This window comes from Lactuca serriola, chromosome 1 (assembly GCF_051521515.1).
Source record: "Lactuca serriola cultivar US96UC23 chromosome 1, Lser_US96UC23_V15, whole genome shotgun sequence".
Lineage (NCBI taxonomy): Eukaryota > Viridiplantae > Streptophyta > Magnoliopsida > Asterales > Asteraceae > Lactuca > Lactuca serriola.
In genome coordinates this window covers 235,725,493-235,748,679 of record NC_136408.1, presented here as the reverse complement: position 1 = coordinate 235,748,679, position 23,187 = coordinate 235,725,493, and the positions used below count along the sequence as shown (strand labels likewise).

Here is a 23,187-nt window from a genome sequence, read left to right as displayed (position 1 = left end):
GATTATCCATGGAGCATTGGCCTATGGATGATTTACACAATCAACCCATATATTTAATTAGTCTTCTTTTGATCACTTAATTAATTCTAGGTTAATTCTTGATAAATACTAATTAAATAATCCTATTAATATATTAGAACTTATAATATATTAATCAACCTTAAGTGTTGTTTCTCTCATTATAGTCTATCCAAGTGCATGATGCCATGCAACCCAAATGGACCAATTCCAGGTTGGGTCAGGTCTTATCAATTATAGTTATGGACTTAGACATTAATCCTACAATGCGGTCTTTTGGGGTTTGGCTAGTGATATAGCCTTTGCATTGGCAAAGCGCAAATTGCCAGAAGTTTGATTAGTAAAGGGTAAGAAGGATTGGGAATCTTTCAATTCTTATGTGTTGTGAAGACTTAGTCGAATCTAAGTGGGGGAGAATCGCTCAGTTATTCGGGAATTGAAGCAAGTGTGAAACTAGGGTGAGTTTCACATCCCCGACAAGGAGGAGGGCGTCCTAAATGGTGGTCCGGACTGAGGATCGTGTGAGTTGGGCGTTTGGAAAACTTTCCAAAATTTGATTCGCGCCTTTTCTTGGAATCAGATAGCAGGATCGGGGACCGAGGTTGGGGTTCAAATCATGATTTAAGTTCGGTTGGGAGTGGCTCAAGCGTGTGTTAGCATTTGGATGGTGCTCGGGTAGATAGATTAGCAGTATGGCAGTGAGTAGTAGGTGAGGCAGTGTGGGAAGTGTTGTAAGACTATGGGGTAACTGTAGCATTCAGTAGTGGTCAGATAGTGTGGGAAGGGTTGTAAGACTGCTTGGTAGTCGTAACATGCACTAGCGGTCAAATAGTGTGGGAAGTGTTGTAAGACTACGAGGTAGCCGTAGCATTCACTAGTGGTCAGATAGTGTGGGAAGCATTGTAAGACTGCGGGGTAGACATAGCATTCACTAGCGGTCAGATAGTGTGGGAAGTGTTGTAAGACTGTGGGGTAGCCGTAAGATTAGTGTGGGAAGTCTTGTAAGACTGCGAGGTAGTCGTAGCATTCACAGGCGGCCAAATAGTATGTGAAGTGTTGTAAGACTGCGGGGTAGCCTTAACATTCACTAGTGGCCAGATAGTGTGGGACGTATTGTAAGACTGCAGGGTAGCTGTAGCCTTCACTAGCGGCTAGATAGTTTGGGAAGTGTTGTAAGACTGCAAGGTAGCCGTAGCATTTACTGGCGGCCAGATAGTGTGGGAAGTGTTCTAAGATTACAGGATGACCTATTGCATTCCCAGATTCCTTCAGACGATTAGGCAAGGGTGGTCCAATTCGCAAGTTTGTGGGTAAACCACAACATGTTTAAAATCAGGAAATGGTTAGTTGTGGGAGACCGGGTACGAGGAAGACTATAATTGGACCTGTAACGATCAGCTTAGCATCGGGAATGTGTCAAGATGTTTTGAGTAGTTATTACTTGTGAAGTTTACTGTTGGGATTCGCGAAGGGTGACGGTATTGGAGCCTTTTAGGGTCCATAACCGGGCTGGAACCCGAAATTTCAGATGAACGCCTGACGAATTGGGACTAGGGAGGTCTCGGTGGATTGAGGAAAGTAGCTAGAAAGCCACAGCCTACTGTTTCAGGCAGTTTCAGTGTTTCGGGCAGTATTAGCGATTTGGGTTCCATAAGAATGTGGAGTATCTGGGTGTTTGGGTAATGCCAAGTCACTAACCATTGCAGGGATGAACCTTCTACTCGAAGGATTATCTGAGCCTCCTGTCAAGTTAAGTGTTCTATAGCGATATATGGTAAGTGACTTTGTCTACTTCGAGATGAAAATGTGATCACAGATTGAAAGCATTTTGTGTGGTGCGAGACTCTATGAGGATGACTTGGTGGCAGTTCGGTGTGAGGGGTCTGACATAGAGTCAGACCATTGAGAATTAGGTTTCGGATTCCAGGTAAGTGGAGTCGGTTTCTATTCTAAAGTTTGAGAATTCGTTCTTCATCGGATTTGGGGAACTATTCAGAGGATGGGTTCGGCATATGTGGATAAATCATTGTTGGAAGTATTATGATTGGTCTGGAACTTGTCGAGAGTTTGGCAGAAAGTGGTTTCAGCACGGGCGAGCTGTCAGGAAGTCAGTATATGGTAGGTTTCAGGTCTCAGAAGGTAGAAGTGGCTTGCAACGGTTGAAGGTTTGGGTGTATTTTTGGGATATAAGTTTCAATCCGGGTTTCGGTTGCCTTGAGAAGGTTATTTTATGCACAGAATTTCCGGTCATGATCATGAGGTTGATTGTGTTGGCATAATTGTTAATAAGGAGCGATTTCAAGGATGAAATCTAAATTAAGTAGGGGAGAGTTGTAACACCAGAAATTTGGAAGGTTGATCATGGAAATAGAACCTTATTTCTAAAGCTCAACTCGTCGATTTTAATGCATAATCTCAATATGTTGGAAATATGTGGCACATGCATTTTGAAGATCAACTCGACGAGTTGGGCGCTGGAAGAGAAAACCCTAATTTTTCGGGTATTGCACCCTATTTAAAGGACTTAATTTCTTGGGATGGCCTCCTTACAAGCTTCCCTCATCCAGACCGAGTCTGTTGAAAAGTAGAGGAACTCGACGAGTTGTAGGAAAAATCGACGAGTTGGATCGCAATATCGTGATTCTGACTTGGGAGTGGACTCGACGAGTCGAAGGACCATCTCGGTGAGTTGGGTCACCTGGATCGTGGACTTTGGCGTTGACATCGACCTTTGATCGATGCATTTGACCAAGTTTGTCCCAATGGGTGTTGGAGTAACCTGGAGTGTATTAAATGAGAATATTTGCTTAGGATAAGACGCATATGGGATTGGACCCAATTTGGAAAATTGGGCCACTGGTGGGCCTTTATGGATCTTATAGTGTTGGGCCTTTTTGGTTTGGGTTTGGGCCATGGTTATGAATCTTATTGGGCCAGGGGTAAAATGGTCATTTTACCACAAGAATGGATTATGAATCATGCGTTTGGACCCAATTGCTAATTGGTGATATTTTGTTATTGATAGCTCGAGGAGATACCAAGGCAGCAACTAAGGAATTTCTTGCGATGAACTTCAATAGTGAGAGGTGAGTTACCTTCCCGGTATAAGTGGGTCGAAGGCAAGAATGCCGACCAACTGGTAGTTCTTTACAGTATGCCACTATCTGTTGAGATTTATGTGCTTTTATGCTATGTTATTGTGTGGTAATGGTGAAGGGTGAAGTAAACCCCTTAACCGGTCGAAAGAGACCGAAGGGGTAGGCCAACACCCAGATATGCTACGCAATATGTGATTTATGTGCTTACATGCTTGGATATTATGTGGTAGTGGTAGGGGTGAAATAGACCACCTAACCGGTTGAAAGAGACAGAAGGGATATGCCAGAACCCTAATATGCTAGCCAATTACCGGTTGAAAGAGACCGAAGGGGTAGGCCGACATCATGATATGCTCGACAGTTAAAGGTTGAAAGATACCGAAGGGGTAGGCCAGCACGTTGATATGATAGGCAGTTACCCTGTTGAAAGAGACTGAAAGGGTAGGCCAGCACCCGGATATGTTAGGCAGTATGTTTATTGTAGGGTATGCGGTATTATGGCGGAACTCATTAAACTTCGTGTTTACGGTTTTTAGTTTTGGTTTCAGGTACTTCTACTTCGAAAGGAAAGGAGCCGGCATGATCGCAACGCATCACACTATGATTTTCCGCACATGAGATTTTTGGGATTTGTACTCTGATGTTGTTTTATTATGTCATGTTTTAGTTATTGAGATATTGGTTTTGATTGTGATATGGGATGACACTATTAACTTTTTCAGACTATTGGGTTTTATAATTACGTAATTAAAAATGAAATGTTTTGTCATGAATTTTGGGTTGTTACACTTCAGTATTCTCTCCTTCTCCCCTTAGATTTAGGAGAGAACAAAAATTTATTCTTTTTTCTGATCGTGGGTCTTGATCAATGTATTTAAAGCACACCATGTATAACAAAAGTTTTGTTTTATATTCTCTTTAATCGATCAGCGTCTATATATAGTTGATAGTTATTTGAATAAGATTTCCACTTTTTGGAAAAACAATCTAATAGTTGCTTGATTTACAAGATGCAGTGATAGTAGCTTTCAGTTGTGACAAATCAGAAACACCAAACTAGAAAGAAACATCAACATACTAGGGTCGGAACTAAATAAACCATCTGCTGGTAAATATATATTTCTGTAGCTTAATTATTTCCATTATGTTAAAGAATCTTCTTTAGTATATAATTTATCGATTTATTGCAGGAAATTTAGTCAACGGTGCTGAGACTACATTAAAAATGGAGGAAAGAAGCGTACTAATGTACAATGAAATGGTTGGAAAACACCTTTCAAGTTTTCACTTCTTACCCCAATATGTCAAAGGTGTGATCTTTTAATTTGAGTTTAACTTTTTCTCTACAATTGGAAGTTTGACTTTTATCTTTTGTGAAAAAGGGTGTATAAGATTGCTTATAAATATGAATCTTGAATGGAATTCCAGTTGGCTACTCTTACGGGGCATACATACAATGTTCTTTACCTTGCAATCTCGCCTAATGGACATGTAATCTTATGATACAATAACAAGTGAATGTCAATGTTGGTGTTCACTTTACAGAAGAAAAAAGGATCATGGATTGATACATACGTAGTTGTAATTTTAATTTTACTATTGGTACGTATTTGGTTTTAGTAATCACCATATTATTTAATGCATATGCTTTTAGTGATCAGATAAAAAAACATTTCAACTTTTCACTTCTGACCCTAATATGTCGAACGTGGACTTTTTCTCTAAAATTTTGAATGGAATTGCAGTTGCCTGCATACATACATAGTTCTTTACCTTGCAATCTCACTTTATGGGCAAGTAATCTTATGATTTAATGATAATTAATCATTAATTTTCATTGTGTTTTTTAAAATAATTAGGCTTTTTCGTTTGAAAATTGACAGATTGTGTGATGCTATAAATTTTAACTTTAACCGGTTATGAAGACAATTGTGACCGGAGATGGATATGAAACACTTAGGATGCGTTTGGTTGTAAAAAAATTTCCAGTTTTCTAGGAAAATTTTCCAAGAAAAACGGAAATTTTGAAAACGCGTTTGGTTCGTTTAGTTTTCCAAAATTTTCCAAGAAAATGAAAATTTCTAGTTTTCCAAATTGTATATAAATTAGAAAAGTGATTTTTACAGTTTTCCAAATTTCTAAGATGGAAAATGAAAACTCCTCCGGTTTCAAGCAAACGCGTTTTCTAAAATTTTCATTGAAAATTGAAAGCGAAAACTCAACTCTATTTTCTGAAAACATTTTCTTAGAAAATGAAAACAGTTTTCAACAACCAAAACGCAGCCTTAGATTTTGCAATGCAACTCCTTCTCCTAAATCGAAGGCAAACCATGGTAAATTTTAACAGTTTGTCACTTTGACCTTTTTAGTCAAAAAAGAGATAAATTCAAGTTTAAAATTACATGAATTGGTTGAGCTCTTACAAATGTATATGAGAAACCACACATGTAAACATATAAAATATAGTTCTATTTACAATGACACAATTTGTAATTGAATTTATGAATGGACTTCGTTATATTGAACAATGAGAGTGTAATTAGAGAATCATCTTTTGGAAGAACACATATACATTAAGCTGATTTTGGTTTCCGATGTGTTGTCAAAAAGAACTTATTGGTTATTGGTCATAGCTTATCACCGAAAGGAGACACCATAAGAAGAAAGAGTTGACAATTTAGAAGCTAAAAAGGTCAGTTTTATTCAAGTTTATTGGGCTAAACATTGGAAGTGGAGTATTGAGCTAACATTTAGAAGCCATTTCTAAAGATGAAAGTTTATGGAATATCATTTTTATGGTCTAAGTTTATTGAATATCATTTGTAACGTGGAGATTTATTCAATCTATCAATGTACCAGCTTTTAATTCAATATATAAAAAAACAAAAAAATAAAACATTTCTTTTACACTATGGGAAATGGACTTAATAACGTAATTAACTTTTCGGTTTGTTCACATCTGGGTAACTATTTTTTTTTTGTACACATTTAGGTAACAAACTTTTTGTAAGTGTTCACATATGACCATTATGACCGGCTGTAGCAGGTTATATCCGGTCATAACCAGTCATAATGGTCATATGTGAACACTTCTAAAAAGTTCGTTACCTAGATGTGTTCAAAAAAAGATAGTTACCCAGATGTGAAGAAACCGAAAAGGTAACAGTAAAATACGCGAATGGTCCCTGTAGTTTGGGTAATTTGTGCGTTTGGTCCATAACTTATTTTTTAACTTAGATGATCCTTACTATTTATTTTTGTTGTGTATTTGGTCCCTGTGCTACCTCAAAAGATTATTGTGGGACCCAATTTAAATTTCTCAAATGTGGTTTCAGATTTAGGGTGAAGAGATGCAGATATATGAGGTCTATTAATTTTTTTTAATATATAAAAAATAAATACATAAATAAGAAAAAAAAATAAAAAGGGCACAATAGTCTTTTGAGGTAGGACAGGGACCAAAGCACAACAAAAATAAATAGTATGGATCATCTAAGTTTAAAAAATAAGTTATGGACCAAACACACAAATTACCCAAACTACAGAGATCATTCGTGTATTTTACTGTTACCTTTTCGGTTTGTTCACATCTGGGTAACTATCTTTTTTTGTACACATCTAGGTAACGAACTTTTTGAAAATGTTCACATATGACCATTATGACTGGTTATGACCGGATATAACCTGCTACAGCCGGTCATAATGGTCATATGTGAACACTTCCAAAAAGTTCGTTACCTAGATGTGTACAAAAAAAAGATAGTTACCCAGATGTGAACAAACTGAAAAGTTAATTACCTTGTTAAGTCCATTTCCCTTGGACTATTGACAATTTAAACCCGCGCCAATTGTGTAGGTGACCTTCAACTAGTTAAAATAATATAGATGGATCCACTAAAAGCATTAACAATTCTAATTTTGTCGTATGTGATTGTTTCTTTGTAATTCAATAACATATAATTTTCCTTGGGCTACTTTCCAAAACTAAAAACAAAAACTAAATGAAATTAATGATTGAAAAACATATGTTTTAATGATTATTCGATTCCAAACATATCATCCTTCACCCCTTTCCGTTTCCTCATTCTCAAACAAGTATAAAGTATTGGTGGAAAATCTCAAAACCACAAAAAACAAAATGAAAATGAAAAACCAAAAGCAAAAAGCGACAAAAAAAAAAAAAAAAAAAAAACCAAAACAAAACATTTGGAATTAGAGACCCATCCTTTGTTCTCGTTTCCATTTCTTTTCGTCTTTAAAGATTTTGATATCCCAACTCCTTCCTTCCATAACTCTCCAACTGCCCAACTGCATTTCAATGATACTAAATAATTTATTTAAATACCACTTTCAAGAAAAGTTAAAACATTCACACCATGTTTGGTTTCCTAACAATCATTTTTTTGACAAACAACTAAAATCCGAAATATGATGGTGATTCTTTTCGACAAGTTATTTAAAAAGATACTTTATAAATAGTTAAATAGGCTACGATTGTCAGGATAATGACCGGCCATAATTATTAAAAGATAGTTTATAAACATTTTTATGATCCATTCTCCTTCAATGGTTTCAACTCATTTGCCAGTGTTCGCTTTATCGTCTTTTATTTTATATTTACGTTTTATATATGAGAATTGTGACCATGCATGTCGCTTTAATGAATATTAATGCTCCCTCCTCGTAAGTGAAAGTTAAAGGTGAAAGAGGTTGTCATGAAGTCAAAATAAACTGGAAACCTTATTGAAGAGTTAGATAAAAAAAATTGAATTTCAATATGAGAATCATAATTTAAGATATGGAAAAAGTAAAATCTCGATGTCGATTGATCCTATTGAATATTGATAACTAGTAAAGTCGTGAACAGAGAATTCCACACTCCACAAAAAAAAATGAGAGTGAAGATTGAAGAGAGTAGTACCTTTTGGAACACAAATAGGTGGTTCTTCAAAAAGAGAAAGAGAGAGCTGTTTAAAAGCAAGCCCAATATCAAACAAGATCAAACCAGATAGCGGATCAATGACCTTAATACCCTTCACAGGCAACCAAAGAAAAAGCTCTTCTTGAGACAAACCCTCCAAACCAATGAGTCCGCCATAGCTTAGGTTAGCCTTGACCACACTCTCAAAGAACACCCTGTTCTCAAACTTCGCCTCACACGGCTCTTCCAAATAAACTTGCAAATAGTCATTTTGGTCAAGATCATATGACTTCACATTTTGTGGGAAGAGCCCTGCTGGTAAGCCTCTGCTCCGCAGGAGATCATGGATCGAATTGCAGGTGGTAAGGGGTAGAATTGGAAGAAAAACAAAAAGGGATATAGATAGAATGAGTGTATGCATAGGCAGATAGTAATGGTGGGGTGTTGATGCCATTGTTTTTTGTTATGTATTGTGGTGAGGTGTTTTGATGTTTTTATTTTGAAAAGAGAAGAACAAGAAAGAAAGAGTTTGAAAGGGTCAAGTTTGTCACGAAGGTAGGGTCCAATTCAGGTTAAAAGATAAATTACTAACCGTGTTTCCCTTAATACCCTTTTAAGGATTTTAAAATAGGAAAATCATAAAGTCAATTATATTGTGGTGGGTTTTTCAACAAAATATGCAATTTAGATGTATATCATAAAAGGACAACAAATATCTTAGTGACTATTATGATTGCTGTTAGAGCAAGAAAATTTAACGAATGAGTTAGCATTTTGATCAAATAGTTAGAAAGAGTTAAATGAATTATATCGATATTCTTATATAACTATAACTCAAGCTTAATTTTGCTGAGTTGTCGAAAGCTCGAAATTTCTTGGCCATGTGACATGTTTAATACAACACTATTTGCAAAAAACAGCTTCTAGTAAGGGTTTGTCGACTTTTCAATCGATTGGAAGAGACTCTCCGCTAGGATGCGGTTACTGGTTCTTACGGGTACTGTTTTGAGCTTTGCATGTCTTTCAAATTATTGTGTTTTGAAATGATATTGTAAACGGTAGGGTTGTTCAGCTGCTGAAAACCTAATGATGATGTTTGTTGTTTGTATAAATGACACATGCGATGTGTCAATTGTAGGATTAATTGTTGTTAGATACAGCTGTTAAAATTTATGTATTGTTTGAGATGCATTCACAGAATGAGTTGATTACTGACTTCAATGTTGATGTCGATACTTTGAAGTTCAAGGGATGTGTTGTTTGTTTGTGGAAGCAACATGTTTACTTGAAGTCGTATGAATTGAACAATAATTATGTAACAACCCGGATTTCCAGGTATCTTTATTGATTTGATTATTTTGTGTTTTGAGAGGGGACTCGGCGAGTTGGAGCTCAGACTCGCCGAGTAGGGTCGCGATTTTTGGACGCGGGATTCGTCTGGACTCGGCGAGTCCAGGATATGGACTCGGCGAGTCTGCGCTGTTTAATGAAACCCTAATTTCCCGGTCCTAAGCCCTATTTAAAGGACCTTATGGCCCTCATTTGAGGCCACCTTCAACCCTAAGAGCCCCCATTCGACTGTGAGCCCTTGTGACTGTGTTTGGAGGCCATTTGTTCACTATTTTTGTGTGGTATTGCAAGAAAGGAGGGAGAGGATCAAGCTTGAGGAGTTGGGGAGCGTGGATCTGTTGCTAATTCTTCAAGGGAGTCTTCTTGAGGTAACTTTCAGAGCCAAACTTCGTGTTTTGTGTTGATGTGTCAAATCTAGGGTTTCTTCTTGCATTTCTTGGCTTAAATTGGAAGTATGAAAGGTTCCATGGAGATATGGAACCTAGATCTGGGCCTTAGCAGGTCCAGGAGACCCCATATGACTAGCTTTATGTCCATCCTTTTTAGTTAGAAGCTAAGGTGGTCATATTAGAGGTTGTTTCCCCAAAATAAGCCTTGTACGCATTACATGGCAACCAAGACCGAGACTTTACGTGACAAATAAGCTTGGGAAGGCCAGATCTATGAATGGATGGAACGGATCTGACCGCAAAGGCCAGTTTTAGCTGGTGCATGGCATGGACTCGCCGAGTCTGATGAACAGACTCGACGAGTCGCTTGAAGATTGTCCTTGAGGACACCCAGTGTGTAGTCCTGACCGAGTTATGGGCGACTCAGTGAGTCGCAGAGAGTTGGAAAGGTTTTGGCAGGTGGTCGAGTCAAGCTGGGACTCGTCGAGTAGTTCTTGAAACTCGGCGAGTTGAGTCGGGGTGGCCCCGCGACTCTCCCAGGTGGAACTCGTCGAGTCAGGAGAAACACTCGACGAGTAAGAAGGGAATCCTATGGAGTCGGCGGATACGTCTAGACTCGCCGAGTTGCCCTTGTGCACTCGCCGAGTCCGGTCAAAGTTGACCGTTGACCGTTGACCAGAGTTGACCTGTGTTGACTTCTTAGGGATAGTCAACCTTAGAGATAAAAAGTGTTAATTAGAGACATATGATGTTATAGGAGGATTATAGCTCGGAGGATCGGGCACGAGGGATTTCAGGATTTGTGAGTCATCGAGATACGCGAGGTGAGTCTTCTCACTATACTTTACCTTGAGTAGGTAACCAGAGTTATGTGACACAGTATTGTATGCTATATGTTGTACTGCATTATTTCTATGTGATTATGCTGTGCATGTTTACAGAGTTGGAACCGAAAGGTTCCTAGAGTTAGAACCTGAGGGTTCACAGAGTTTGGGTGCACGGACCCATAGAGTTATAGCCTCGAGTGGCTAATATGTGTTTTATGTGTGGTATTTTGGGGAACTCACTAAGCTTTGTGCTTACAGTGTTAGTGTTGTTGTTTCAGGTACTAGCGATGACCGTGGGAAGGCGCCGGCTTGATCCGTACACACGCATGGGATTTTGTTATACTTGTGATCTTGGGATTTTGTATAATGTAAATTGGGATTTAAACTTGTTGATTTTATGAAAAGTTAATGGGAAATGTTTTTATAAATTGTGAAAAATTATTTTGAAATTCACGGTGTTACAAGTTGGTATCAGAGCCTTGGTTTGAGGGATTCGAGTACACCTTCGGGCGTATTTGAACTCAAACTGAGGATTTGAGATGTATTTTCAAAAAGAGTAAAAGATTTTTTTGAAAAACGCAGAGCAAGAGATGTGTGTACGATCAGTCAGCGCCCGAACAGTGATTTCCCAAAATACCTTATATTATGTGATATTGATATTGATATGATGTATCTGCATGCTAGAGTAGGCTAGGTATTGCTATTAGGACTAGAGTGGCCTGATTTGTGATGCCTTAGCCTAGGGAGAGGTGAGCTGCTATGAGATGTTTAAGAGTGAGTAGGTAGCAGCGAGGGGCTTATGAGAGATCTATTAGAGAGTGGTCTACGCATGATAGAGTACTTGGGACTTGGAATCCGAAGAGGAGGACTTGGGGTGTATTCTGGTGCGGTGCGGACAGTAGTATTGGGCCCGTACTACTGAAAGCACCGGGGCGGTGTGCAGCCTAAGTAAGAATCTTTGGAATGTCAGGAATCAAGGAAGAAAGAGTTGACGAGTGTGAGCACACTCGTGTGTATTCTAATTTATCGTATGATGTATTTCAGAGGTAGATCATGATGAGGACACGTTTGATGCCCGAGAGCAGCGGTACCAGTGAGGAGGAGATCCGCCGGATCATTCAGGAGGAGGTGGCTGCGGCCATCAGGGCAGAGATACCGGAGATGTTTGGGTCTATAAAGACCACATTGATTGAGACGTTTGATGAGCGTTATGCCGCTCTTTCTGAGGCTGCTGCTGCAGCGGCTACCGCAGCGATTGCTGCTGCGAGGCCGCAGGGTGGGGATGCGTTGCTGTTCCGTGAGTTCAGCAACACAAAACCACCAGAGTTTGATGGTACTCAGGACCCAGTGGCAGCTATGAGGTGGATATCTGATATTGAGGGGTGTTTCTTCACTTGCTCGTCTCCTGAGCATTTGAAGGTCCGGTTCGCGTTGAACCAGCTTCGCTTGGGAGCGAAGGACTGGTGGAAGTTTGTGACGGCGCACTATACGCCTGCTGAGATTTCTGCGGTGACCTGGGAGAGGTTCACCACCATGTTTCGGGATGAGTACGTTCCCCAGGTGGAGAGGGAGCGTTTAGCACAGGAGTTTCTGACCCTCAAGCAGGGTACTGAGTCTGTTACAGCGATCACGAGGATGTTCCACGAGAGGGCGATGTTCTGCCCTGAGCACGTGTCCACTGAGCAGGCACGTATGAGCCGCTACTTGAGCATCTTGAGGCGGGATATTCGGGAGTTTGCTGCGAACTCCTCGTACCGGACATTTGCCGAGCTTCAGGCAAATGCCCGGAAGAGGGAGATCGAGCTTGAGACTCAGGCCAGGGAGGAAGCGGAGTCTCAGGGGAGGGATCGGCGACCGACACAGTCGCAGCCGGCCGCCAAGCGGGCCAAGCCTGCTGATCCCAAAGCAGGGAGCCAGATGGGCCGCACATGCGGAAAGTTTGGCAAGGGTCATGACAGAGTTTGCCGAGCGGGGTCTTGCTACAAATGTGGCAAGGAGGGGCACATGGCCAAGGACTGCCCCAAGGGGTTTGCAGTGTGTTTTCACTGCAACCAGACCGGACACCTGAAGGCCGAGTGTCTGCAGCTGCACGGAGCATCTCAGGGGTCTGCTCCTGCCGCCATCAGAGCTACAGAGAGTCGGCCTGTGAAGGCCGAGGCGCCGAGAGCTCGAGGGAGAGCCTTCCAGCTGACTGCGGAGGAGGTCTGCGCTGCGCCCGATGTTATGGCTGGTATGTTTCCTTTCATGTATTTAATTTGATGATGAGATATTGTGCTTATATTATGTTATGCGTAGGTACCTTTCTTGTGAACTTTGTACCTTCTTTAGTGTTATTTGACTCGGGTGCGAGTCGGTCTTTTGTATCTTTGGCCTTTTGTCAGCATATCAGTGTTGGTCGCGAGGCATTGAGTCGGCCTCTGAGAGTTTCCATAGCTGATGATAGAGTGATTTGTGCCACAGAGATTTTCCGGGGATGTGTGTTAGAGATTTTCGGGGTTGAGTTTCCGATTGATCTGATTCCTATCCCGATGGGTGATGTCTGTATCATTGTGGGCATGGACTGGTTGAGCCGATTCGACGCAGTTATCGACTACGAGCGTCAGCTGGTGACTATACGAAACCCTAGTGGGGGAGTTCTTTCAGTATACGGCGAGGGTACACGTTTAGGATCAGCTTTCTGTTCGGCTGCTAGGGCGAGGCAGTGTCTACAGCAGGGCTGTAAGGGTTTTGTGGCGTATGTGATGGATACGTGGGGGGCTTCCGAGAAACCGAGTTCAGTTGAGGAGGTTCCGGTGGTGCGTGAGTTTCCAGATGTTTTTCCCGAGGAGTTACCGGGTGTGCCTCCTGTGAGGCAAGTGGAGTTCAGTATTGATTTGATTCCCGGGGCCGCACCTATCGCTAAGGTGCCTTATCGTCTTGCACCTCCAGAGATGCAAGAGTTATCCTCGCAGCTTCAGGAGCTGTTGGGGAAGGGGTTTATTCGGCCGAGCAGCTCATCGTGGGGAGCGCCTATCCTATTCTTCAAGAAGAAGGATGGTTCACACCGGATGTGCATTGACTACCGGGAGTTGAACAAGCTGACGATCAAGAACCGTTACCCATTACCGAGGATCGATGATTTATTCGATCAGTTGCAGGGAGCATCTTGGTTTTCCAAGATCGATCTGAGGTCGGGGTACCATCAGGTGAGGGTGCGGGATGAGGACGTCCAGAAGACAGCGTTTAGGACGCGATATAGGCATTATGAGTTTGTAGTGATGCCTTTCGGGCTCACCAATGCGCCGGCTGTGTTCATGGATCTCATGAACAAGGTATGCAGGCCGATGTTGGATCGGTCAGTGATTGTATTTACCGATGATATTCTAGTGTATTCGAGATCTAGAGAGCAGCATGAGGAGCATTTGAGGGAGGTCCTTGAGGTATTGAGATCGGAGAAGCTTTATGCAAAGTTCTCCAAGTGTGATTTCTGGTTGCGGGAGGTCCAATTCCTTGGACATCTTGTTAACCAGGAAGGGATTCTGGTCGATCCGGCCAAGGTTGAGGCAGTGATGAGTTGGGAGGTGCCAAAGTCACCATCTGAGATCAGGAGTTTCCTTGGGTTGGCAGGGTATTATCGAAGATTTATCAAGGATTTCTCCAAGATCGCAGTGCCACTCACCAGGTTGACCCAGAAGGGTGTTGCGTTCTCATGGGGTCCCGAGCAGCAGACCTCCTTTGAGACACTTCGCCAAAGGTTGTGCGAAGCCCCGGTATTAGCTCTCCCGGAAGGGATGGAGGATTTTGTGGTATATTGTGATGCATCGATTTTGGGGCTGGGTGCGGTGTTGATGCAGAGGGGTCATGTGATAGCATATGCATCGAGGCAGTTGAAGCCTCATGAGACGAGATATCCCACGCATGATCTAGAGTTGGGGCAGTAGTGTTCGCTCTCAATATTTGGCGTCACTACTTTTATGGGGTTCGGTGTACAATATACACGGACCATAAGAGCTTGAAGTATCTGATGGATCAGCCCAACCTAAATATGCGTCAGAGGAGGTGGTTGGATGTGGTCAAGGATTATGATTGTGAGATCCTGTACCACCCAGGCAAGGCTAATGTGGTAGCCGATGCGTTGAGCCGCAGGGCGGAGAGCACTCCACTGCGAGATCTATGTTTGAGATTGACTGTGATAGCTCCAGTATTGGATGCTATTCGTGGGGCACAGGCCGAGGCTGTGCGACCTGAGATGCAGAAGAGAGAGCGGGTCGTTGGGTTGGTTTCAGAGTTCATTACGGATGAACGAGGGCTTATGACGTTTCAGGGGCGGATTTGGGTACCGTTCGTGGGTGGTACGCGTATTACTTTGATGGAAGAGGCTCATCGGTCGAAGTTTTCGATCCATCCGGGAGCTACGAAGATGTATTTGGATATGAGGAAAGAGTATTGGTGGCCCTGTATGAAGAGGGACGTCGCATGGTTCGTTGAGAGGTGCTTGACCTGCCGCAGGGTTAAGGCCGAGCACCAGAGACCGCATGGCAAGTTGCAGCCATTGGAGGTTCCCGAATGGAAGTGGGAACAGATTACTATGGATTTCATCACCAAATTGTCGAGGACTGCCAGAGGAGTTGATGCAATTTGGGTGATTGTGGATAGGTTGACGAAGAGCGCTCACTTCCTTGCCATCAGTGAGAGTTCTTCAGCGGAGAAGTTGGCGGAGTTATATGTGAGAGAAGTGGTATCTCGGCATGGGGTGCCGATCTCGATTGTTTCGGATCGTGATGTGCGTTTCACTTCCAGATTCTGGAAGAAATTTCATGAGGAGTTGGGTACTAGATTGCATTTTAGTACCGCATATCATCCCCAGACAGACGGTCAGAGCGAGCGGATGATTCAGACGCTTGAGGACATGCTTTGAGCATGTGTGCTGGATTTCGGGGGTAGCTGGGATGCGTATTTACCCTTGGCAGAGTTTTCCTACAACAACAGCCATCAATCGAGCATTGGTATGCCACCCTTTGAGCTGTTGTATGGTAGGAGGTGTCGGACCCCCATTTGCTGGGGAGAGGTTGGTCAGAGAGTAATGGGCAGTACGGAGATCGTGCTTCAGACGACAGAGCAGATTCAGCAGGTTCGGCAGAGGTTATTGTCCGCCCAGAGCCGACAGAAGAGTTATGCAGACAGACGTCGGTCCGAGCTTGAGTTTCAGGTCGGCGACTTCGTTCTCCTGAAGGTCTCTCCATGGAAGGGAGTGATTCGATTCAGGAAGAGGGGCAAGTTGGGGCCCCGGTATATTGGGCCATTTCGAGTGATTGCAAGGGTAGGCCGGGTAGCCTATCGTTTGGAGTTGCCAACCGAGTTGGGGCAGATCCACGACACTTTTCTCGTGTCGCAATTGAGGAAGTGTATAGCCGATGAGTCGGCAGTAGTTCCATTAGAGGATATTCATGTGGATGCGAGTCTGAATTATGCTGAAAGGCCTGTGGCCATCAAGGATCGGAAGATCAAGGTTCTGAGGAACAAGGAGGTACCTCTGGTGCTAGTTCAGTGGCAACATCGGAAGGGATCGGAGATGACCTGGGAGCCGGAGCGCGAGATGCGGGAGCAGCATCCGGAGCTATTTTCAGAGCGAGACTTCGAGGGAGAAGTCTAGTTCTAGTGGGGGAGAGTTGTAACAGCCCGGATTTCCAGGTATCTTTATTGATTTGATTATTTTGTGTTTTGAGAGGGGACTCGGCGAGTTGGAGCTCATACTCGCCGAGTAGGGTCGCGATTTTTGGACGCGGGATTCGTCTGGACTCGGCGAGTCTGCGCTGTTTAATGAAACCCTAATTTCCCAGTCCTAAGCCCTATTTAAAGGACCTTATGGCCCTCATTTGCGGCCACCTTGAACCCTAAGAGCCCCCATTCGACTGTGAGCCCTTGTGACTGTATTTGGAGGCCATTTGTTCACTATTTTTGTGTGGTATTGCAAGAAAGGAGGGAGAGGATCAAGCTTGAGGAGTTGGGGAGCGTGGATCTGTTGCTAATTCTTCAAGGGAGTCTTCTTGAGGTAACTTTCAGAGCCAAACTTCGTGTTTTGTGTTGATGTGTCAAATCTAGGGTTTCTTCTTGCATTTCTTGGCTTAAATTGGAAGTATGAAAGGTTCCATGGAGATATGGAACCTAGATCTGGGCCTTAGCAGGTCCAGGAGACCCCATATGACTAGCTTTATGTCCATCCTTTTTAGTTAGAAGCTAAGGTGGTCATATTAGAGGTTGTATCCCCAAAATAAGCCTTGTACGCATTACATGGCAACCAAGACCGAGACTTTACGTGACAAATAAGCTTGGGAAGGCCAGATCTATGAATGGATGGAACGGATCTGACCGCAAAGGCCAGTTTTAGCTGGTGCATGGCATGGACTCGCCGAGTCTGATGAACAGACTCGACGAGTCGCTTGAAGATTGTCCTTGAGGACACCCAGTGTGTAGTCCTGACCGAGTTATGGGCGACTCAGTGAGTCGCAGAGAGTTGGAAAGGTTTTGGCAGGTGGTCGAGTCAAGCTGGGACTCGTCGAGTTGTTCTTGAAACTCGGCGAGTTGAGTCGGGGTGGCCCCGCGACTCTCCCAGGTGGAACTCGTCGAGTCAGGAGAAACACTCGACGAGTAAGAAGGGAATCCTATGGAGTCGGCGGATACGTCTAGACTCGCCGAGTTGCCCTTGTGCACTCGCCGAGTCCGGTCAAAGTTGACCGTTGACCGTTGACCAGAGTTGACCTGTGTTGACTTCTTAGGGATAGTCAACCTTAGAGATAAAAAGTGTTAATTAGAGACATATGATGTTATAGGAGGATTATAGCTCGGAGGATCGGGCACGAGGGATTTCAGGATTTGTGAGTCATCGAGATACGCGAGGTGAGTCTTCTCACTATACTTTACCTTGAGTAGGTAACCATTGTTATGTGACAGAGTATTGTATGCTGTATGTTGTACTGCATTATTTCTATGTGATTATGCTGTGCATGTTTACAGAGTTGGAACCGAAAGGTTCCTAGAGTTAGAACCTGAGGGTTCACAGAGTTTGGGTGCACGGACCCATAGAGTTATAGCCTCGAGTGGCTAATATGTGTTTTATGTGTGGTATTTTGGGGAACTCACTAAGCTTTGTGCTTACAGTGTTAGTGTTGTTGTTTCAGGTACTAGCGATGACCGTGGGAAGGCGCCGGCTTGATCCGTACACACGCATGGGATTTTGTTATACTTGTGATCTTGGGATTTTGTATAATGTAAATTGGGATTTAAACTTGTTGATTTTATGAAAAGTTAATGGGAAATGTTTTTATAAATTGTGAAAATTATTTTGAAATTCACGGTGTTACAAGTTGGCATCAGAGCCTTGGTTTGAGGGATTCGAGTACACCTTCGGGCGTATTTGAACTCAAACTGAGGATTTGAGATGTATTTTCAAAAAGAGTAAAAGATTTTTTTGAAAAACGCAGAGCAAGAGATGTGTGTACGATCAGTCAGCGCCCGAACAGTGATTTCCCAAAATACCTTATATTATGTGATATTGATATTGATATGATGTATCTGCATGCTAGAGTAGGCTAGGTATTGCTATTAGGACTAGAGTGGCCTGATTTGTGATGCCTTAGCCTAGGGAGAGGTGAGCTGCTATGAGATGTTTAAGAGTGAGTAGGTAGCAGCGAGGGGCTTATGAGAGATCTATTAGAGAGTGGTCTACGCATGATAGAGTACTTGGGACTTGGAATCCGAAGAGGAGGACTTGGGGTGTATTCTGGTGCGGTGCGGACAGTAGTATTGGGCCCGTACTACTGAAAGCACCGGGGCGGTGTGCAGCCTAAGTAAGAATCTTTGGAATGTCAGGAATCAAGGAAGAAAGAGTTGACGAGTGTGAGCATACTCGTGTGTATTCTAATTTATCGTATGATGTATTTCAGAGGTAGATCATGATGAGGACACGTTTGATGCCCGAGAGCAGCGGTACCAGTGAGGAGGAGATCCGCCGGATCATTCAGGAGGAGGTGGCTGCGGCCATCAGGGCAGAGATACCGGAGATGTTTGGGTCTATAAAGACCACATTGATTGAGACATTTGATGAGCGTTATGCCGCTCTTTCTGAGGCTGCTGCTGCAGCGGCTACCGCAGCGATTGCTGCTGCGAGGCCGCAGGGTGGGGATGCGTTGCTGTTCCGTGAGTTCAGCAACACAAAACCACCAGAGTTTGATGGTACTCAGGACCCAGTGGCAGCTATGAGGTGGATATCTGATATTGAGGGGTGTTTCTTCACTTGCTCGTCTCCTGAGCGTTTGAAGGTCCGGTTCGCGTTGAACCAGCTTCGCTTGGGAGCGAAGGACTGGTGGAAGTTTGTGACGGCGCACTATACGCCTGCTGAGATTTCTGCGGTGACCTGGGAGAGGTTCACCACCATGTTTCGGGATGAGTACGTTCCCCAGGTGGAGAGGGAGCGTTTAGCACAGGAGTTTCTGACCCTCAAGCAGGGTACTGAGTCTGTTACAGCGATCACGAGGATGTTCCACGAGAGGGCGATGTTCTGCCCTGAGCACGTGTCCACTGAGCAGGCACGTATGAGCCGCTACTTGAGCATCTTGAGGCGGGATATTCGGGAGTTTGCTGCGAACTCCTCGTACCGGACATTTGCCGAGCTTCAGGCAAATGCCCGGAAGAGGGAGATCGAGCTTGAGACTCAGGCCAGGGAGGAAGCGGAGTCTCAGGGGAGGGATCGGCGACCGACTCAGTCGCAGCCGGCCGCCAAGCGGGCCAAGCCTGCTGATCCCAAAGCAGGGAGCCAGATGGGCCGCACATGCGGAAAGTTTGGCAAGGGTCATGACAGAGTTTGCCGAGCGGGGTCTTGCTACAAATGTGGCAAGGAGGGGCACATGGCCAAGGACTGCCCCAAGGGGTTTGCAGTGTGTTTTCACTGCAACCAGACCGGACACCTGAAGGCCGAGTGTCTGCAGCTGCACGGAGCATCTCAGGGGTCTGCTCCTGCCGCCATCAGAGCTACAGAGAGTCGGCCTGTGAAGGCCGAGGCGCCGAGAGCTCGAGGGAGAGCCTTCCAGCTGACTGCGGAGGAGGTCTGCGCTACGCCCGATGTTATGGCTGGTATGTTTCCTTTCATGTATTTAATTTGATGATGAGATATTGTGCTTATATTATGTTATGCGTAGGTACCTTTCTTGTGAACTTTGTACCTTCTTTAGTGTTATTTGACTCGGGTGCGAGTCGGTCTTTTGTATCTTTGGCCTTTTGTCAGCATATCAGTGTTGGTCGCGAGGCATTGAGTCGGCCTCTGAGAGTTTCCATAGCTGATGATAGAGTGATTTGTGCCACGGAGATTTTCCGGGGATGTGTGTTAGAGATTTTCGGGGTTGAGTTTCCGATTGATCTGATTCCTATCCCGATGGGTGATGTCTGTATCATTGTGGGCATGGACTGGTTGAGCCGATTCGACGCAGTTATCGACTACGAGCGTCAGCTGGTGACTATACGAAACCCTAGTGGGGGAGTTCTTTCAGTATACGGCGAGGGTACACGTTTAGGATCAGCTTTCTGTTCGGCTGCTAGGCCGAGGCAGTGTCTACAGCAGGGCTGTAAGGGTTTTGTGGCGTATGTGATGGATACGTGGGGGGCTTCCGAGAAACCGAGTTCAGTTGAGGAGGTTCCGGTGGTGCGTGAGTTTCCAGATGTTTTTCCCGAGGAGTTACCGGGTGTGCCTCCTGTGAGGCAAGTGGAGTTCAGTATTGATTTGATTCCCGGGGCCGCACCTATCGCTAAGGTGCCTTATCGTCTTGCACCTCCAGAGATGCAAGAGTTATCCTCGCAGCTTCAGGAGCTGTTGGGGAAGGGGTTTATTCGGCCGAGCAGCTCATCGTGGGGAGCGCCTATCCTATTCGTCAAGAAGAAGGATGGTTCACACCGGATGTGCATTGACTACCGGGAGTTGAACAAGCTGACGATCAAGAACCGTTACCCATTACCGAGGATCGATGATTTATTCGATCAGTTGCAGGGAGCATCTTGGTTTTCCAAGATCGATCTGAGGTCGGGGTACCATCAGGTGAGGGTGCGGGATGAGGACGTCCAGAAGACAGCGTTTAGGACGCGATATGGGCATTATGAGTTTGTAGTGATGCCTTTCGGGCTCACCAATGCCCCGGCTGTGTTCATGGATCTCATGAACAAGGTATGCAGGCCGATGTTGGATCGGTCAGTGATTGTATTTACCGATGATATTCTAGTGTATTCGAGATCTAGAGAGCAGCATGAGGAGCATTTGAGGGAGGTCCTTGAGGTATTGAGATCGGAGAAGCTTTATGCAAAGTTCTCCAAGTGTGATTTCTGGTTGCGGGAGGTCCAATTCCTTGGACATCTTGTTAACCAGGAAGGGATTCTGGTCGATCCGGCCAAGGTTGAGGCAGTGATGAGTTGGGAGGTGCCAAAGTCACCATCTGAGATCAGGAGTTTCCTTGGGTTGGCAGGGTATTATCGAAGATTTATCAAGGATTTCTCCAAGATCGCAGTGCCACTCACCAGGTTGACCCAGAAGGGTGTTGCGTTCTCATGGGGTCCCGAGCAGCAGACCTCCTTTGAGACACTTCGCCAAAGGTTGTGCGAAGCCCCGGTATTAGCTCTCCCAGAAGGGATGGAGGATTTTGTGGTATATTGTGATGCATCGATTTTGGGGCTGGGTGCGGTGTTGATGCAGAGGGGTCATGTGATAGCATATGCATCGAGGCAGTTGAAGCCTCATGAGACGAGATATCCCACGCATGATCTAGAGTTGGGGCAGTAGTGTTCGCTCTCAAGATTTGGCGTCACTACTTTTATGGGGTTCGGTGTACAATATACACGGACCATAAGAGCTTGAAGTATCTGATGGATCAGCCCAACCTAAATATGCGTCAGAGGAGGTGGTTGGATGTGGTCAAGGATTATGATTGTGAGATCCTGTACCACCCAGGCAAGGCTAATGTGGTAGCCGATGCGTTGAGCCGCAGGGCGGAGAGCACTCCACTGCGAGATCTATGTTTGAGATTGACTGTGATAGCTCCAGTATTGGATGCTATTCGTGGGGCACAGGCCGAGGCTGTGCGACCTGAGATGCAGAAGAGAGAGCGGGTCGTTGGGTTGGTTTCAGAGTTCATTACGGATGAACGAGGGCTTATGACGTTTCAGGGGCGGATTTGGGTACCGTTCGTGGGTGGTACGCGTATTACTTTGATGGAAGAGGCTCATCGGTCGAAGTTTTCGATCCATCCGGGAGCTACGAAGATGTATTTGGATATGAGGAAAGAGTATTGGTGGCCCTGTATGAAGAGGGACGTCGCATGGTTCGTTGAGAGGTGCTTGACCTGCCGCAGGGTTAAGGCCGAGCACCAGAGACCGCATGGCAAGTTGCAGCCATTGGAGGTTCCCGAATGGAAGTGGGAACAGATTACTATGGATTTCATCACCAAATTGTCGAGGACTGCCAGAGGAGTTGATGCAATTTGGGTGATTGTGGATAGGTTGACGAAGAGCGCTCACTTCCTTGCCATCAGTGAGAGTTCTTCAGCGGAGAAGTTGGCGGAGTTATATGTGAGAGAAGTGGTATCTCGGCATGGGGTGCCGATCTCGATTGTTTCGGATCGTGATGTGCGTTTCACTTCCAGATTCTGGAAGAAATTTCATGAGGAGTTGGGTACTAGATTGCATTTTAGTACCGCATATCATCCCCAGACAGACGGTCAGAGCGAGCGGATGATTCAGACGCTTGAGGACATGCTTTGAGCATGTGTGCTGGATTTCGGGGGTAGCTGGGATGCGTATTTACCCTTGGCAGAGTTTTCCTACAACAACAGCCATCATTCGAGCATTGGTATGCCACCCTTTGAGCTGTTGTATGGTAGGAGGTGTCGGACCCCCATTTGCTGGGGAGAGGTTGGTCAGAGAGTAATGGGCAGTACGGAGATCGTGCTTCAGACGACAGAGCAGATTCAGCAGGTTCGGCAGAGGTTATTGTCCGCCCAGAGCCGACAGAAGAGTTATGCAGACAGACGCCGGTCCGAGCTTGAGTTTCAGGTCGGCGACTTCATTCTCCTGAAGGTCTCTCCATGGAAGGGAGTGATTCGATTCAGGAAGAGGGGCAAGTTGGGGCCCCGGTATATTGGGCCATTTCGTGTGATTGCAAGGGTAGGCCGGGTAGCCTATCGTTTGGAGTTGCCAACCGAGTTGGGGCAGATCCACGACACTTTTCTCGTGTCGCAATTGAGGAAGTGTATAGCCGATGAGTCGGCAGTAGTTCCATTAGAGGATATTCATGTGGATGCGAGTCTGAATTATGCTGAAAGGCCTGTGGCCATCAAGGATCGGAAGATCAAGGTTCTGAGGAACAAGGAGGTACCTCTGGTGCTAGTTCAGTGGCAACATCGGAAGGGATCGGAGATGACCTGGGAGCCGGAGCGCGAGATGCGGGAGCAGCATCCGGAGCTATTTTCAGAGCGAGACTTCGAGGGCGAAGTCTAGTTCTAGTGGGGGAGAGTTGTAACAGCCCGGATTTCCAGGTATCTTTATTGATTTGATTATTTTGTGTTTTGAGA

General features: G+C 44.6%; 1 protein-coding gene across 2 annotated transcripts; it reads right to left on the bottom strand.

The window, feature by feature from the left end:
- Positions 1–7,130: 7,130 nt before the first annotated feature.
- On the bottom strand, positions 7,131–8,573 carry LOC145049929 (uncharacterized). Of its 2 annotated transcripts, none has more exons than XM_078998266.1 (2): positions 8,038–8,573; positions 7,131–7,440 (listed from the first exon to the last, which is right to left on the bottom strand). In XM_078998266.1, exons 1-2 carry the CDS (start codon positions 8,489–8,491, stop codon positions 7,235–7,237), a joined length of 660 nt encoding a protein of 219 aa, XP_078854392.1. In that variant the 5' UTR covers positions 8,492–8,573; the 3' UTR covers positions 7,131–7,234. The 2 variants fall into 2 exon arrangements, with proteins under 2 accessions (XP_078854392.1, XP_078854397.1); XM_078998271.1 differs by having other exon boundaries at positions 7,131–7,424; positions 8,038–8,563.
- Between the last annotated feature and the right edge of the window lie 14,614 nt (positions 8,574–23,187).

Excerpts from the sequence above, each read along its gene's own strand:
- LOC145049929 (XM_078998266.1), bottom strand. The coding sequence starts at position 8,491 with ATGGCATCAACACCCCACCATTACTATCTGCCTATGCATACACTCATT. Across the intron at positions 7,441-8,037 it reads ACCTATTTGTGTTCCAAAAG|TATCATTGAAATGCAGTTGG; the intron begins GTACTACTCTCT and ends TAAATTATTTAG.